Source organism: Macrobrachium rosenbergii, chromosome 22 (assembly GCF_040412425.1).
Source record: "Macrobrachium rosenbergii isolate ZJJX-2024 chromosome 22, ASM4041242v1, whole genome shotgun sequence".
Taxonomy (NCBI): Eukaryota; Metazoa; Arthropoda; class Malacostraca; order Decapoda; family Palaemonidae; genus Macrobrachium; species Macrobrachium rosenbergii.
The window spans coordinates 31297629-31315873 of record NC_089762.1 but is presented as its reverse complement, the minus strand read 5'-3'; the positions used below and the strand labels follow the sequence as shown (position 1 = coordinate 31315873).

Here is an 18245-nt window from a genome sequence, read left to right as displayed (position 1 = left end):
TTGGTAATAAAGAACATGAAACTAAACATGAACTTATGTTTTTAGGATGTAGTTCTACAGTGACTTACTGAAACATGCAGGGTTTGGTTGCAGTATTGTTGCACCTCTCCCAGCAATAGTCAGCGTACCCACCCATCAAGAAGACCCCTGGTTTTCTGGTGTAGTGCCTATGAGGTAAGGATTAACCATACCATCTACTGATACAGTATATAGTGTAGTTAAATTTGTTTGAACTCATGGCAATAATGTTTTAAAAATACTCTCTGATGACCACCCTATACACTCGGAGACTTCTTTGAAAGACACATTTCTGAAGAAAGCCAATGACGTACTTTCCTAATGTCATGTGACTTAGGAAAGGAGTGTGGGTCTGCCTTTTTAATGAGGAACTAAAATTATTCTCAGCCCTTGTAGAGAGAGAGTGATTTGTTTGTGCTAGGGTAGGAAAATTAGACCCTCTGGGATGTTTGCCATGACCTCTAGGTAAACCTTGAGTGCTTGAACCAAGCATACTGTAATGTTTTGTTGGCTTAATTGAGTTTCCTCATCAAAATAGATTTCATTTTTAAAGGGTTCTCATTTTTGGCCAGGACAATAATAATTTATGGTCAGCTGTTTGTGTGATGTATCATCCCCGTCTAAGAGAGCCCAGTTCACTAATACGAGCTCCTGATGCTAAAGCAGACAAGATTGCCTTTTGCAGCATATGAGTTGTGGTTGTATTGGGTCTACTGAATTGAGGGGTTGACAGAAGTCTAAGCGCCTTATTCGGGGACCAAGTAATTGGAAGCCTTGCCGGGCAGGTCTTTGTAGTGCAAAAGACCAGAGAAGGGAACTAATAATTTCTATACCAGAATCAATACCAAATCCATAAAGCAAGGGCTCCTTTAATGCTGCATTGTATGCCATGATTGTTGCAACAGCAAGGCATTTATCTTCAAAAAGGTACATAGGAAAACTTAAAGTGTTTCAACAGAAACCTCAACTGGGCTCTCAGCATGCATATATTCTAACCATACTTTTCTAGGTACCTAGTGATGTTAGGCGAGTAGTTTTCACGGTAGACAAGATTTAAAAAATCCACATGTGAAGGTCTAGGCTCAGAAAGGAGGATGCGTAGATGACGTTCCCTCCTACTGTCCGGGATAGAACAGTGGACAGTAATGGAATTGAGTTCTTTGCCAGTTTGGGACTATTAAGTAAGCCGTTCCTTTGAAGGTTAAAAGCATGTTCAAAACCTTTGAAATCTGGGAGAATGGAGGAAGAAGGTATATCGTCCTCCATTTGTTCCAGTCTTGTAGGAATGCATCTCATGCTATTGCTTGGTTGTCCTAGTTCACAGATGCTTATACTGTACAGGCAGTCCCCGGTTAACAGTTGGCTTGGTTAACAGCAATCCGGTTTTATGGGGCTTGTCCAGCGACAAAAATCGGCAATTTTCGGCACTGAAAATCGCCGATTTCCGTTTATCAGCGCCGATAATTGGGTGTTGGCACCGATACATACCTTACAGAGGCTCTGATAACCGAAAAATTGGCGCTTTTCGGCACTGATAAGCCCCAAAAATTGCAAAAAATAGCCGATTTTCGATTAGCGGCGATTTTCGGTTATCATCACACCCTCAGAACGACCCCCACCGATAACCGGGGACTGCCTGCACTGGAAGTTGGTGGTTCTTGTATGTGGCAGACAGGTCCACTTCCGGTTGTGGAAGCAATGTTGGCAATTATTGTATGTGAAAAGAGTGATTGTTTAAGATCCACTGTTGAGGCTGTCATTAGAGAGTCCGCTATTACATTGAGAGACCCTGTGAGGTGAATTGCAGACAGGTGCCACTTCCTTGCTTGTGCCATCCAGTGGATGGATAGCATTGCTGTATTGTGAGGAGGTGAACATAATCCCAAACTCTTATTGCAGGACATGGCAGTCATGTTGTCTAGGACCAACAAAATGTGTGTCTCATGCGGAGGTTTCAGTTTTCTGAGAAACAAATAGACAGCCATCAGCTCCAGGAAGTTGATATGAGATTTCCTCAGAGTAGGTAACCACCTTCTTGCTACCTGATGATCCTCCCAATGACCTCCCCAATCTGTCAAAGAGGCATCTGTATGTATTATTACTCGTACAGACAGGAGTCAGGGTGACCCGTATTGCCAGAGACCCCTTCTGAAGACAACTTTTTGATTCCTTTGATGAGGCCGATCTCGCTTCTTTTTTCTTGCATGCGATAGCCAAAATTTGTTTATGTTTTTCAGTTGCAACCTGAGAATTGGATCTATCACAGATGCGAAGTGTAACATCATACGTTGTAATTGCCACCTGGAAGTGCTGGGCTGTGCAAGGAACTTCTTCAGATCCTTCTTCATTCAGTTTTGAGTACTGATGGGGAGAAACAACTGGCCGTGAAGAGTATCCCAACAAAGTCCCAGCCACTGAAAATGCCTGCTGGGCGTGAGGCAAGATTTTTTCCAATTGATCGGAAAACCTTTCAATTGGAGTCTGTCGACTACTTCTCTTAGGTTTTTCAGGGCACTCTTCTTGTTGGCCCCTAGATTAGCCAATCATCTAGGTAGGCTACCAGTTGAATTCCTTCTTGCCTGAGCTCTCAGACAACTACTGCTGCTAATTTTGTAAAAATTCTTGGGGCAATGTTTAACGCAAAGGGCATAACTTTGAACCTGTACATTTCCTTCCCTACCCAGAACCTCAGGAAGGGGCATAAGGGAATGGCGATAGGGACATGCCAGCATGCGTCTTTCAGATCTATAGAAACTGTCCAGGTTGCTACTTTATCGCTCCCTTTAAAAGGGCCTTCTGCACGTAATCTTCTAAAGAGGGGTCTGGTTTTTGGGGGAACCTCTTTAAAGGGGGGGAGGGTGAGACCATTCCACCCTAGCCTGCTGAAGATAATACTTTGTCCCCAAGGAGAGGACTTCCATTTCATGTGATGGTGTAGAAGTCGACCCCTGACCATACAATTCCTGTTGGGATCCACCTCTTCCTCTGCCTTTGATAGGCATTCCAGGTGTTGCTTTTCCTTTTCCCCTGTAGATGTGTTTTTGGACACTTTGAAAGGGATATTTTTGCTGCTGTTGTCCCTTTTGAGGGAATTGTCTCTTCTGCTGCTGTTGTCCCTTTTGAGGGACTCTTTTAGGGATGACTGGAGACATATGACTCCGAGTCAGCGGACCTTTTTTGAGTTGGGAAAGGGGAAATCTCAGGCTTTTTAATTCCTGGATTCCTTTTTTCCGAGGAGAGCGTTCACTGTACAGTTCTGTTGGCGGGCTTGTTCCTTAAGTTGAGCCACAACATACTCCTCAAAAAGGTCCTTACAAAAAAATATTAGATTGTAATAAGGTGGTTACATTGGGAAATGACTTATTGGAGCCCTCCAATATATGCATCTGCACTTTTATGTGCCACTCTAGAAAATCATAATGCTTCCCATAAGGTTTGCATAGTGATATGGTCACAACAGCAAAAATTGTTCTGGAAAATTTTGGAAGATTTTTGGTGGCAACTTCCAACAAGGTAGTAGAGGTCATAAGGAGGAGGATCCTGGCGTAAAATTCTGCCAAGGCTGTTCCTTCTGAGATTCTTCTCATAGGGCCCCCAAACTGTTGAGTAGCTATGTCCAGAGGGAGCCTTTTCCTTTAAAAAGGAAGGCCAAGCATTGCTCATTCCTTGGTAGAGTTCTCAGAGACTGAGATGACAGCAGCAAATGGCTTTGTTTCTGCCATTGTCTCGTGTTTTCTAGTTACTACAAAGTTCTGAAAATCTGCCTTTATATGATTAATTATTTTAAAAGTAAAGGGACTGAAGGCTGGGGCTACCCTACAAGGGATTTGGGTCTTATCCAAGATAGGCGTGGGGCTCCATTTTTCATTAACCTGGTAAAGGGTTTCTTCTGTAGCTCTCAATGTTATATTCGTGGGTAAGATAACTGTTTCTTTTAGCGGTTGCTGAATGTTAATGTATGTGGAACCAGGTACCATTCCTTATGAGGAAATGCTGCTCTGTTTCTAAATTCTACATGTTCAACTTCAATAATGGTTTTTTCATTAATAAGATACTTAACATCAGGAGAAAAATGCACATCGAGGCATCTCGCCAAGAATTATCAGTATCATCAGGGGCAGATACTGGAGCCCCTGCTATATTTTGCTTTTTAAGTTTTGTAGTCCAAACTGGCCATTTTCTTGCTACCAGTCAGAGCCCTAACATCAAACTCTACTTGGGCAGATTGTGCAACTTATCCTTTTGGTTAAAGGCTGAGATATTCATATTCCTTGCATGTGACTTGGTGTCCAGGACCAATCTGGTTTCCTGTTTGGAATCATGTATAATGTCCCTTGTATTTTCATTCTGTGGCAAGGACATCTATGATACTGCTGATAATTTCCTTATGGAATTCAGCAAATGCAGCAAACTATGTATCCGTTAAGGGGGAGCCTGTGCAACCTGATTGAGCCTCTGCAGTCGAACTGCAACTGCCCGGTAACCAAGGGACAGAAGTCCTGGGTGAGTTTCAGATTGGGTTAGGTGGATCCTAGTCAGATCCCCTTCAGAATCCAATAGCTGCGTGGGAGATGGATTTCCTTTTGGGGAATTTATTCCATGTACAACTGAAAGTTGTGTCCCTGGTCCTTCCGGGTTCAGTGGGGCAGTTTCAGTTGCAATATCCATTTCACGTCCGCAAATAGGGACATCTCCCCAAAGTAAGCATGCCTCCACTTCCTCAGTGGTGTTAACCTGGGAGGAACTAGGGACCGATACTTTTGGGTTTTGGCCCAAACTTAGGTCTTATTCGGAAAAAGGGGCAAATATCCTTAGCTGGAGTTTGCTGGAAAGATATAATCTCCCCATTCCTTACCCCTACTGAACCCTAGTACCCAGCGAGACAGTTTAAAGCAACCTGTTTCATTCTTAAAACTTGTTGCCAGGAGCTTGCTACAAATTTCTGACAAATCTGGCGACCAACCACATTCCCCTTTATTTCTGCAAGGGCTATGTTCATGGCAGGTGGTATGGGCCGTACCCACTGGTGAAAAGTGAACTGAGCAATTCACTGCGGCACATTCAGTCTGTGGGTCTTGCATAATAGTGGCCCTGTAGTGATAAAAAACATAAGTTTTTAATAGAAACTACTCGGTACTAACTATAATCATTACTGTACTGTATATAGATAGTTCTCACAAATGTTAGATGTGCTAAATTTTTTGTGTCACCACTAACAAATTAAGTTAATTTTGACACAAGTATGTAACATATTGCTGTATACTGTTAGCCCTGAAAAGTAAGTTTCTGAATATTACACACTTAAGCCAACTTTATATAGCCAGTCCCCAGTTATCGGTGGGGGTTCTGTTCCCAGTGGCGTGATGATAACTGAAAACCAGCAACAATAGCACTGATAACCGGGGATCAGCACCACTATTAAGTTGGGATTAGTGCTGATAACCGGGGATCAGCGCATGTTGGCGCCAAAAACCCAGTTAATGTCGTTGCTAGATAAGTGCCATAAAACTGAATCGCCGATAACCGGGGACTGCCTGAACAGTAAAACAATATGTTTATCTAGCTTAGGCTACTGCTTTATCTAGTCTAGGCTATTACAAATCACCTTTAAGGCTGTAGGCTACATATGTAGCAGTAGTAATCATTTATTAATTTATATAATTACTACATGGGTTTTGCTTTAAAAGTAATTACTTGAATGTTACTCCACTCAAGCTATCTGTATACAGTACTGTAAAGCAGTTTACTTATCTAGCCTGGGTTACTGCTTCATTCAGCCTAGTCTACTATAAACCACTTCAAAGGTTAAAGGCTATGTAAGAAAGTAACAGCAGTAGTCATTAGATTATATAATTACTACATAAGTTTTTCCTTAGAAGTAAATTTTTGAATGTTACGCCACACAAGCTAACTGTATACAGTACTGTAAACTACAGGCAGTCCCCGCTTGTCTAGCGATGAAAATTGGCAATTTTCGGTGCCGAAAATCGCCAATTTCCGGTGCCGAAAATCGCCAATTTCCGCTTATTGGCGCCGATACATACCTAACAGAGGCACCGATAACCAAATATCGGCGCTTTTTGGCGCCAATAACCCCTGAAAATCGCCGAAATCGCCGATTTTCGGTTAGCAGCGATTTTCGGTCATCATCGCACCCTCAGAAACGGAACCCCGCCGATAACCGGTGACTGCGTGTAATTTGTTTATCTAGCCTGTCTTACTGCTTTATCTAGCCTAGGATACTACAACCCACTTTTAAGGGTATAGGCTACACTGAAAGTAATTCTTGAATGTTCTGTCACTCAAGCTAACTGATTATATAACCTAAATTACTGTAACTCACATTTAAGGCTATAGGCTACATAAGAAATTAGCAGCAGTACTGTGGTAATTTATTAATTTATATAATTACTACATAGGTTTTTCCTCAAAAGTAAGTTCTTGGATGTTACGCCACACACATTAACTGTATACTGTACTGTAAACTAATTTGTTTTTCTAGCCTAGGCTACTACAAATCACATTTAAGGCTATAAGCTACATAAAGTATTTTAATGAAAAATTTTTACCAAAGGAAAAGTTTCAGTAAGCTAGGTGTATAAATTAAGTACAGTTTCAATGTCCGTTATATGAAAATGTAGAAGTTTAATAATTATTGGTGGAACAATATCTATGGGAAGTAGGTCAGTGAAGGAAAAACATTGTAAAATCTATTACAGGCAGTCCCCGGTTATTGGCGGGGGTTCCATTCTGACAGCATGACAATAAGCGAAAATCGCCAATAACTGAAAATCGGTGATTTTCTGCGCTTATTGGCGCCCATAACCAGACATCAGCACCCTGTTAGGTATGTATCAGTGCCAATACCCAATTTTTGGCGCCGATAACCAGAAATCGGCAATTTTTGGTGCCGAAATTGCCAATTTTCGTCGCTAGACAAGCACCATAAAACTGGATCACTGATAATCGTGGACTGCCTATACAAATTCCTTAATATTCATGATAGTTGGGGAACATTTTTGTGAAATCCAAATCAGTTCAGCAATTAAATACTACGGCCAAACAAATGGTTTGACTTAACCCAAGGTTTGGATGTTAAACACAGTTAACAGCTGGTTATGGCTGGAGTAGCTTACAAGAATGATCAACTACTAGGCCATAATAAATAATAAAGTAGTCTAGCCTATTAAGAAGACTAAGATAATTACTAAGATAAAAAGGCCATACGTATATTAATAACCTTCAAATACAACACTGTTATAAAATTATTACACTAGCACAGTATAATTAAGCTTTGTTTGTTGGCTAACAGTCACCACAGCTAATTTTCGTATTCATGAGAGAAGTTGGATTCTGACTCTTCATGAATTAAACTACCAGTTAAAAAGTTTTTAAACTAAAACTTTCACTGGGACTTGAGACTATGCACTTAACTAGCTTCTTTGTTTGTCACATCCATAATAATCAAAGTGATTACAGAGCACTGGTACGACAATCTTGTTGGTACAACAGACCAAAAGAGTAATGGTTCCTTGGTTTGTCGAGTTACGTGTTGTCAAAGTGGTGGCCTATGTATACGTGTCATAGTCACTTCTCCTCGCAGGCTGACATAGGATTGAACCTAAGCAATCTCTGTAGTTAAGAGAAAAGAGCCCCTAAGATCTTTGGGTCCTATACTCCATCAAGTGTCAGTGACACTGGGCGTAGACTGACTAAAGAGAATTCTTTTATATTAATTGCTTTATCATGGAGTCTGAACGGACCCATGAGAGTAAAAATGCACTGGTCTTAACATTTTCTTAAGGCTGCTGTTATGTGGTTGCAGATTTTATCTTTTATCTAAGGCTTTGAGAAGCTGCTCTCTAAGCATCTTTGTAGGTTTGTTGAAGATGATAACCTGTTATCAGCATTACAGTTTGAGTTTCATGAAGGCATGGTTACTTGTGATGTACTCTTGTCAATATCTGCTGTCTTGCAGAGTGCTCATGATTAGAGTGCAGGGACACGCATGGTTGGTTTACATTTTAGTGCAGCATTTGATCATGTGAATCATGAAGCACTTATCTGCAAGCTAAGATCACTGAGAGTCAGTGGTTCTGTTAGTATTAATATTTGAAATGAATTTTTAATAGGCAGAGTTCAAAGGGTCTGTGTTAATGGCTAGTATACAGTAGTGGCTTTAGTAATGTCGTGTTGGGTGTTTCTCAAGGCAGTGTTCTTGGACCTTTGCTGTTTATTATCTGTACTAGTGATGTGTGGCAAGGTCAGGAGAACAAACTGATTGCAGATGCCCATGATGCTCCTCTTTTAGCTGTTGTTGCAGATGCCCATGAAGCTCCTCTTTTAGCTGTTGTTCCTTCCCTGTGCCTTAGGTCTTGTTGTTGCAGAATCCGTGAATAGAGATCTGGCTCATATTCATGAGTGGAGTGGGCTTTGGGGTATGAAGCTTAATCCTTCTAAAACTCAGAATATGGGTTAGTTGATCAAGGACACTTTTGCCTCTGCATCCTGATTTACATTAAATGGTACACTTTTAAACGTTAGTGGCTTTTGAGATTGTAGGTGAATCTTTTGATAAGAAATTGACTTGTGAGAAGCATATACATAGTATTGTATTGCTTCCTCTGTTTCTGAAACCGTTGGTATCTTGCAGAATGTTGTTGAATGAAGGTATTATATCAAGTGTTTTAACTATTTTCTTCTTCCTTGTTTGGAGTACTGTTCTCTAATGTGGTCCTCCTTTGCTGACTCTTATCTTAAACTCTTGGATAGATGTCATTTTTCAAGTTTATGTTACCAATTCTTATTGTTGACTTGTGACTTAGAAAAACATCCTCTGCAGTTTTTTTACTGAACCCAGTTGATTTTGCTTGCAACATTAGGCAGGCTGCTGCTGCAAACAGTGTTGTTTCCTAGTATCAGGTTTAATAGAACTCAGCTTGCTAGGAATTTTATCTTGGCTACAACTAAAAATTCATTCCTGCTATTTGCTAATGTAACCTGAATTCAGGTGTATCGGTTTTGTTTTCCAATCTCATATTTATTTATTGTTCACCTTTTCCCACAACTTGTCTCTCTCTGCAAGCTGATTTCCCTTTGGAGACCTCTTGGGTTTATAGTCTGTTGAATCTGTCCAGAAGGTTTTTCAGCTGAAGATTTCAAGTAAGAAAGGGGTGACAGCAGGTTATCATCACCTGTCACTAATGAGAAATGATGTGCTGTAGTGGAATTGTAATTGATTTAACGTAAGCAGTAAAATAACTCGGCATATAGAGATTACTGCTTTTAAGTTTACAGGTCTGCTCAGTAGAAGACTGCACCAGCAACAACTCCAAATATTGCTGCATACAGCTGTCTTCAAGTTTACAGTATGGTATGCTCTGATATTCTTAAGATTTGTGACTATAGGAAGTGCCTTTACCCTTCAGCCTACCATTGTCTTCAAAATCAGATTACTGTACTGTACAGTACACAAAATTTTGATGGACATCTACTGCATTTAATGCATTGCTGTCTATATTTCGTCATCTTCGAGGTAAACTTTTAGTCTGTGTACTTGTATTTCTTTATATTCGCAAGCATCACGTTACAAAACAATACTGTATATAAATGCAGTGACCCATTCTCTCTCTCTCTCTCTCTCTCTCTCTCTCTCTCTCTCTCTCTCTCTCTCTCTCTCTCTCTCTCTCTCTCTCTCTCTCTCTCTCTCTCTCTCTGTCTGGTACCATATTTTTATTGACATTTACTTAATGTGATACATACAGTATTGTACGTAATACGGTTGTGTGATGATGATGAAAATTAAGTAAGCCACATGCCTCATGGGCTCTTGCACAGGTCAACCTGTAAAAGCATTAGTGTGACGTTACATACATCAATTTTCAGTCTTTATGTTTGCATGTGTATACATACATGTATGCATCGAGTTAAGGTAAACTATGCTCTTACTCTGCCCCCCTGCCCCCTCTGTAGTACAGTATTTTTAGTGGGGTTTATTTAATGGAGTACAGTATTGTAATTAATTCAGTAATGTTGTGTTACACATATATTTTTTCATTTAGGAAAGTAAGCAGGTTGTTTTTGTAACATGTTAAAAAAGTAAACAAAGATGTTTATGGTCTTCTTTTAAACTGCAAGAGTTTTGTGTATTTTATATATCTTGTAAGCATAAGTAGGCAGAACTACTGCAATTGGCAACATTTTTGTTAGGCTGTACTGTACAGTACTGTATTGTACATATTTTTAGAAGCAATTCATTTTGCAGATACAGTACAGTGTATCTTTAAAACTGAGTGATAAGTAAATTAATATTTTAAATTGATTGACAACAAAATATGGATTAGGACTGGCGTTCAATTACTTCAAATGAAATTGCTCTACACTATAAGTGATGCAAGTTAGCTCCAGGGTAACGTGTAGGTCATAAGTAAATCTTCATTACTTAATTGACTTTATTACTTATCGTAGTGCCGTTGCCTGTTAAGTTGAAGTGTCATTTACTATTATTGTTCACATAAATAAGTCCCGTATAGGAACAGAAATAGAAATTGAATAGGGGATAGCAAAATGTAAAGGTTAAATGAATCTCATCAAGAAACAGTAACGAAGGAAAAGGCCAAATGAATTTCTGCCCATAAATCAGTACAGGCAGTCCCCGGTTAACAGCAGGCCCGGTTAACGGCGATCCGGTTTTATGGGGCTTGTCTAGCGATGAAAATCGTCAATTTTTGGTGCAGAAAATTGCCGATTTCTGCTTATCGACATCGATATGTAGGTATTGGTGCTGATACATATCTAACATGGGCGCCGATAACCGAAATTGGCGCCGATAAGCCCTGAAAATTGCCAAAAAAGTGCAGAAAATCCCCGATTTTCGGTTACTGGCGATTTTCAGTTATCATCACACCGTCAGGAACAGAACCCCGCCGATAACCGGGGACTGCCTGTATTTGTTTGCTTTTTTATTTTACATGGTTGGGTTTGATGAGGGATCATGGATTCCATGAATTGGTGTATTGTCTAAAATGTTGGGGCTCCTGCTTTAGGCAAAAGTTAGCAGTGGTAGGGACATTCAAAGACCACAAACATGGGCTGTGTGAGTTATGAGTTTGTATGGAAAAATTTTAGTGTCTTTGAGGTTGTAATGAATAATCTGATTATCATTGTTCAAAAAATGGAAGTAAACATAAAAGGATAGGAATAGATTACCCAACAGAGCAGATTGTTTCATTAAGAGGTGATAATGAGTCTGAGGATGGCAATATTGAAGTGAATTCATATGTAGCTCTCACTCTATGAGATTTAAAAGAAATGTAAAAGTCTGCCTAATGATACCCATGGTACATGATAGGTACCAAAAATACAGTGGGAAGAAACAATTATAACTGAATAGACATGGCAGTTAAAAGTATTAAGAACATAATTCTGAATTAAAAAACAGAAGTGTTGAATGAGACATCCAAAATTAAAGGCTGAGCTTGAAATACAAATAAGGTCTTATAATATACTGGCCAGGCTTGGTGGATCATGAATATTGGGTGGGATGATAGAGTAAAAAAACAATGTAGGGAATGAGAAAGGTTGGTAGTCATTAAATAACTTGTGCTACATGTTCATGCTAGGAGAGAGTATAGAAAAGACATGGCCCCTTAGCACACTGGTAAACTTGCTTTTGAGGGTGAAACCATCAGGGGCATTATATCCTAAAATTAAATTTGCTCGATGATTTCTGGAAAAGTTTGTCAGAAAGTAATTGCCCAGAATAAACATGGGACATGGGGAAATCCACTAAATGTAGTGAAATCCACTAAATAACAATTACTAATGCCAAGAAAGCTTACTCAAACTTACAGCCAAAAAGCAACATGTTTTCACTGAATGTTATGAAAGATGTTCCACTTGTGGAAAACCTATAGGTAGAGTTGGAATTGAGGAGGATAATGAAATGATTATGGTTTTTCTTAGGAAAGCAAAACTGTGAGTGAGAAGCATACAATGGAATCCTGCTTGAGCCAAGTGTACTTGTTTATGCAGTTTCCCTTCTTTATCCCAATCAGCACTGTATCATCTGCAAACATCGGCTTTTCCACACTCCATTCACAACTCACTAAGGATACTGATTGGTGATTCAGAAGCTCAGAGGGAAATTGATAAAATATGAAACTGGAGTAGCTGAAATATAAATAGATTTTATGATGAGAATAGCATCAAGGAAAGAGATTGCACTGTTACTCCAGGCAAGTTATTTTAGCACTATGAGTTGATGGTAATTAAAGAAAAAGTCAAAAGAATATCAGTACTGAAACTGAGAAATGAATTCATGAAGGAACACAAAAAAGTCACTAAACATTATAAACATGAGTAATGGAATAAGTACTGGAAGACATACAAAAATGCAGTATATGTATGTGATTCATTAGCTGGGAAGAGGTATAAAAAGTGTATATGTTTTGAGACAGACATAATACTGGAATTGGTTGTACAAGGTGCATAGTAAGAAAAGAAGTGAGCCCACAATCTTTGACGTAGGGTGGATGGGACAAAGGATAGAAAGAACCAGAGTGAGAAAAAAAGGGAGGCCTGTGGCAGTTGAGAAGAGAAAATAGTAAAATGATACTGGAATGGAATCTGAATCTGTACATAGTAGATGGAAGAAAGGAAATATTTGGTGTAGCAGAGTGGATACAGAAATATAGAAAGATGTGAAACGTGCAAAATATGTAAAACATGAAAATGGAGAATTAAATGAAAGAAATAGTGGGCCAGTGAGAGGAGTACTTCCTGAAGAGATTAAGTATAAACTGGAGGATGTTTGGATGACAGGAGGACCTGTAAAGAATGTGGCATTTTAGTAATTAATAGAGCCCTTATTAAGATGAAAATAGTAAGGTTGCAGGGCCATCAAGGATATGTAGGATTTTATAAAACAGTTGACAAACAAGTCATTAGAGAGTTGACAAGATTACATGAAAACAGATTTGGGGAATGAAAAGATCATGTATTCTAAATGGCTGGGGTAGCCTAGCGATCAAAAGTTATTTTATTTTTATAGATGTGGACAATTTTCAGAGAACAAGAAGTCTCGCAGTTTCTTGGTTTCTGAATATGCATTTAGAGGAGTGTCAATCTGGTAATCTCTAGTATCCTTTAGTTACTGGTTGAAAATAGTAATTGAAACAAGACAGTATGAAAACTGTACATTTGTCATGGTAATGAATATCAGAATAAAAATTGATTACTAAATTATTGTGAAATGGAAAGTTTTACTGACAAATTTTCAAAATACATATTTCTTTTTAAACATGCATATCATTCAGTGTTTTGTCTCAGATCCAAAGCTGCCAACAGATTTTTTCAAGATATGCATCCATATGTTCTTAAGAAAATAATTAAAGTTTCAAGATAATGTATTGAGGTTTCAATTATAACAGTACAAATCTGATGAAGTGGACAGAAAAGAACTTGAGATCATGTATGAGACTAATTAATTGTTATCATTTAAGAACTGACATGACTGCAGAGTTATTTTGTGGGTGCATTCAAAGATAGAAAACCTTTACACAGTATTTATTGACCAAGAGTGATTTACTTGTCACATACAATCATATTCTTTCTGAAAATGGTGTAAGAATAAATTCCCAACCTGACTATGAACATTCATATCATATAAATTATACTAGATAGAAATGCAGTATGAATGTTGGACATTATGTAAACCAGTCATAATTTTTTGTATAGCTGGTACAGCAATTGTCATTATCACATTTCTATCTACTATAGCGTCGTTTCTAAGATAAGATTATAAATACTCAGGGAAGGGGTTTGTACTCAACTTATACTCCCTTGGATAACTAGTGCAGTAGATTGCATAGTGCATATTCTTAATTTTCTGTTATAGAATTCAATAGATGCTGAGATGGATGTTAGTTCCTTTGGTCATTGTTGGATGCATGTACTGTATTTGTTTTCCTTAAAACCAACCGTTAACAGCATAAATTTTTATCTGATACTGTTGTCTCTTCAAGTAATGGATGTATATTAAAAATTTCCATAAATGTCAGTCATGGATGATATTTGTCTCGTGCCTCTGTAGTCTTTTAGTTCTCCTTAATTGATCATTTGTATTGCATGTCAGCATAAAGAAATCCTTCAAATGTACATGTGAGAAAACTTAGTGATTATATTGTTTAATCCAGATTTATAGCAGACTATGAAATGGATTTAAAACCTCATATATTGTGTAGCTTAAAAGTCAGCCATGCTACCTGCCTTGCAGTATGAAAGTACATATATTTTTTCATGTCATTTGCTTTTATTGAAAAGGTTAAAGCAAAATGAAAAGTTTTTAAGGCTTATTATAGTAGATTTTACCCTTTTTATACATATTTTTAATTTTTTTTTTTAGTTGTTGTGGCACTCTTGATCAACAAGATCAAAGTCATATATGCAGCACTGCCCTGCTCAAGGCTTCATTTCTTTGTGATCAGACATGATAGATATAATTTTAACATTTTTTTTCCACGTTTCTAGAGGTAACAAAAAGAATATTATTAGAAACAAATTTTGTATTTCATTGCCTTTACCAGGTTCATCACATTATGAAAGAATGATCATGTATGAATTTACCAAAATATATAATTCCTCTTAATTTGGTTTGAAGCTTTACCCTTGAATTAATGTTTCACCAAATCCAAGGGGACTGATTGGTTGATGACTGATTTTAGTTTCCTGCCAGGTATCATGACTACTGTAATTAACCCTTAAAATGAGAAAATTTGTGGTTATGATTTTACATGTGAACAAATCATCAACATCTTAATTGATTACAGTGTATTAACATTTTTAGGTTGAATTTCCAGTTACATGGTTAGATTTAAAATGATTTAAAATGAATTCTTTCATTTTTCTTATGGTCTGAGTTTTCATCTCTGCCCTTTTTCCATGATATTCTGATGTAGCAGAATGATCTTCATTCTGCTACATCTATTTACGCTAATTTTCTAACAAACAGCTCCTTTCCTTTCTCACTTTATATGTAAATCATCTTAATCTATGACATTTGGTATGTTTACTGGCTTCCTTCTTAGCACTTTGTACTCACACTTGTTTAAAATCTAAGTTTTCTTTGTAATTGCCTGTGTCTTTGCTACACAGAGTAGTACAGGCTACAATATTTTGGTGCATAAAAATCTAGAAATAATGTTCTTAATGATATTTTATGCAAACTTGCAAGTATTCCTACAATATAGACTCATACAGTTATACAGTATATACTGGGTCAGAATGAGTGATAAAATACTTGGAAAATAGAGTAAAAAGTATAGAATTTTTATATTATTATGACTACTGTAGTATTTTTTAAACATGTAAATTTTGCCTAACTTAAAAGCAGCAATCTTTCTGAGATTGCTGGATAGAAGGAAATTGCTTCCCTTACCCTAGGACTCCTGTAGTCTTTAAGACTGGAATCTTGATTTGCAGTTGCCATACTTCTAAGGGGATTAAACTATCGTTACAAAGTGGATAGATGATCCACTTTACGTGTGTTTCTCTTACTTGTGTGTTTGATCAACATTCAAGATGCAAAGGAAAGTTCCCACCTCCTTGGCATATTATTGAACACCTGAAGAAGAACTAGTATGGTATTGTTTAATAACAAACTCATAACTTTTGGTGCCATTTCATTTGTTATGAAATGTTACTCAGTTTGCCAGTTTTGAGGGTAGAGTGACTTGTTTATCACTTGGACCCAGACAAGATATAACTGTTACTAGAGAAAAGCACCAAGCCAAATCCCATGTTGACGGGCCTGACCTCAGCAGACCCATTTAAGGTATAGTCCCATTCAGAAAAGTAGTACTCAGCGAAGCTAAAATTCCAGAGAACAAATCCATTAATTAGGATTCTTTCAGTGGCAGTCCAGTCACAAGGAGACATTCCATGAAGCAAAAGGAGCTAGTCAGTACCAGTCCAATTACTCAGGATCTGTTCTGTAGCAGCCCAATTATTTAAGACTTGTTATTAGCACCCCTGCTGTAGTCAGCATGAGTGTGTCTGATTACTTCTGTAATGGTGGACATGGACATGGAGCTGTTAGACCCAGTCAGCTCATAGCAAATCTCCATCAGAATGGGTGTATTTTGCTGGTATATCCCATCAACAAGAGCCTTGTGACCAGTCAGGCTGGTCAGAAAGTTGCAGTGCCTAGTATACTTTTAAACTTAGTTGGGTGTCCATTATATTTAGTCATGCAGATTGAGACAAATTTTGGTATAGTATAACCAAGTTTTTAGGTATTATTTAATAAAGAGCATTCACATTAAACAGAGCACATTCCCAGTGCTGGAGGCCTTGAGGTTAAACAGTCTTTTCTTCATCCTTACCTGATTAGACTGTGGTCTCTAGTACTGTAACGCCTTTTCAAGTTCTTTGGTACAATATTGTTGAGATTTCTTTTCAGGATATGCTGTGTAAAATATAAATGCTATACCCTTAATACTGTGTTGTAGGACTCTTGTGTATTTCAGTTACTGTACAGTATTTCTTTTTAAATAAAGCTTTTTTTGCTCATTTTAATACCTAACAATATGATGCTCTATGAAAATTTTGGTTTTCTCTGTGAATCATTGTAAATACCCTAACCACTTGTACAGGATTGTTTATTTATTACATATATGACATGAATACTACACTGATGGTGATTTTTGTAAATCTAAGGCTAGCATCTTGATTTTGGATGTGTTATCATTTTCAGAATAAAATTGAGACTGTATTAAAGGGTATGCTACTAAAGCTGTGGATTAACTTGCAAAATGTAGGTTTTGTTATTAAATATGCATGGCTATGGTAAAAGGGCATGAGAACATTCTTCAAAAGGAAAAGTATGGCATAACTGAATTTTCCATATTCAAAGGTTATTATTATTATTATTATTATTATTATTATTATTATTATTATTATTATTATTATTATTATTACCTAATGCATCTGAATAATGTGACTACATTCCAGTGGTGATAGCAAAGTTCAGAGTACAACTGAAAGTTGTTCATAATCTGCTTAGCTCTCATTTTCAACCATAAATATCTTGTGCAAAGTGATACAGTAAAACAGCTTTGTGATAAATTTACAGACAAGTGTTAGTAGTGCATATTTTGTTATTTTAAGGCAAATCGAGTTGACATCATGATCTCATAATTGATAACCTTTTCTGTCATCTTCAGGTGTTGTTTGTTTTCTAGAAGTAGCAGAGGTGCCTGCAACTGTGGAGTCAGTCAATAGCCTTGTTATCAGAGTGGGAGGTTAAGATTCACCAACACCCCTTAGCGGTGCCACTTACAGCGTACCATGCATGGCACACTGTTAATGGTACTAAGGTTCTTTACAGCATCCCTTTGACCCCAGCTCCATTGATTTCTGGTTTTAATTTCCAGACATTCCCTTTGGTCTTCCACAGAACTTATTTCACCTTACTCAATTTTTCAGCCATAATTTGGGAATAAATCCTTGAGCAAACCCTATGAGAGTCTAAAACTCTTGACTCAGTAGTCTCATTAAATTAATTTATGATAATAAGACACCAACAGTATCAGGTTGGTGTATGGAGATCCAAACACCTGTAAATGAACCTGCGGTGGTATTTAGGGGTTTAACAAAGGTTTTTGGACCTTCATCTACTATCTGTGATGCTGTTGCTGTCTCACAAATTAACCACTCATGTAACAAGATTGCAGACTAATTCCACAGTTTTATAGCACTCTCTTACAGTAATAGATTTATGTAACAATAATCAATATTGTATTACTTTTCTTTTGATAAATATTTGTGGTTAAAAATAAGTAGAGCAGACTTGAAAGCTTGCAGATGTATTATGAACTTTTAACTGCTGTACTATCATACAAACAAACAGTTGTGGAGTTAATGCCTCTATTATTATTATTATTATTAGTGATGGTATTATTTGTATCATTCCTGAGATGGAATAGTATTTCAAATGCAGTTCTGTTTCAGTTAGTTCTATTATATTTGAACAAGCTTTACACAAGTTTATGCATGTTTTTTCCACAGGTATGGTCATTTTTCTGGAATTAACCGAAAGGTGCAACTAAAGTATCAGCCCAGAGGATGGAAAAGAAGATCAAGCAGCGAAGAAGGTACTGTAATTTGTTTATTGCAACACATTCTTTAATGTGATGAACTGTAGTGTGTATTGATAGTGATTTTGGTAT

General features: G+C 37.6%; 1 protein-coding gene across 50 annotated transcripts in view; it reads left to right on the top strand.

Moving 5' to 3' along the window:
- l(1)G0196 (inositol hexakisphosphate and diphosphoinositol-pentakisphosphate kinase) overlaps positions 1 to 18245 on the top strand; it is a 525389-nt gene that overhangs the window by 247196 nt on the left and 259948 nt on the right. For all 50 annotated transcript variants that reach the window (XM_067124577.1, XM_067124561.1, XM_067124576.1 and 47 more), the window contains one exon: positions 18085 to 18170. In XM_067124577.1, the coding sequence (XP_066980678.1) occupies positions 18085 to 18170 (86 nt within the window). The remainder of the gene's footprint in view (positions 1 to 18084; positions 18171 to 18245) is intronic.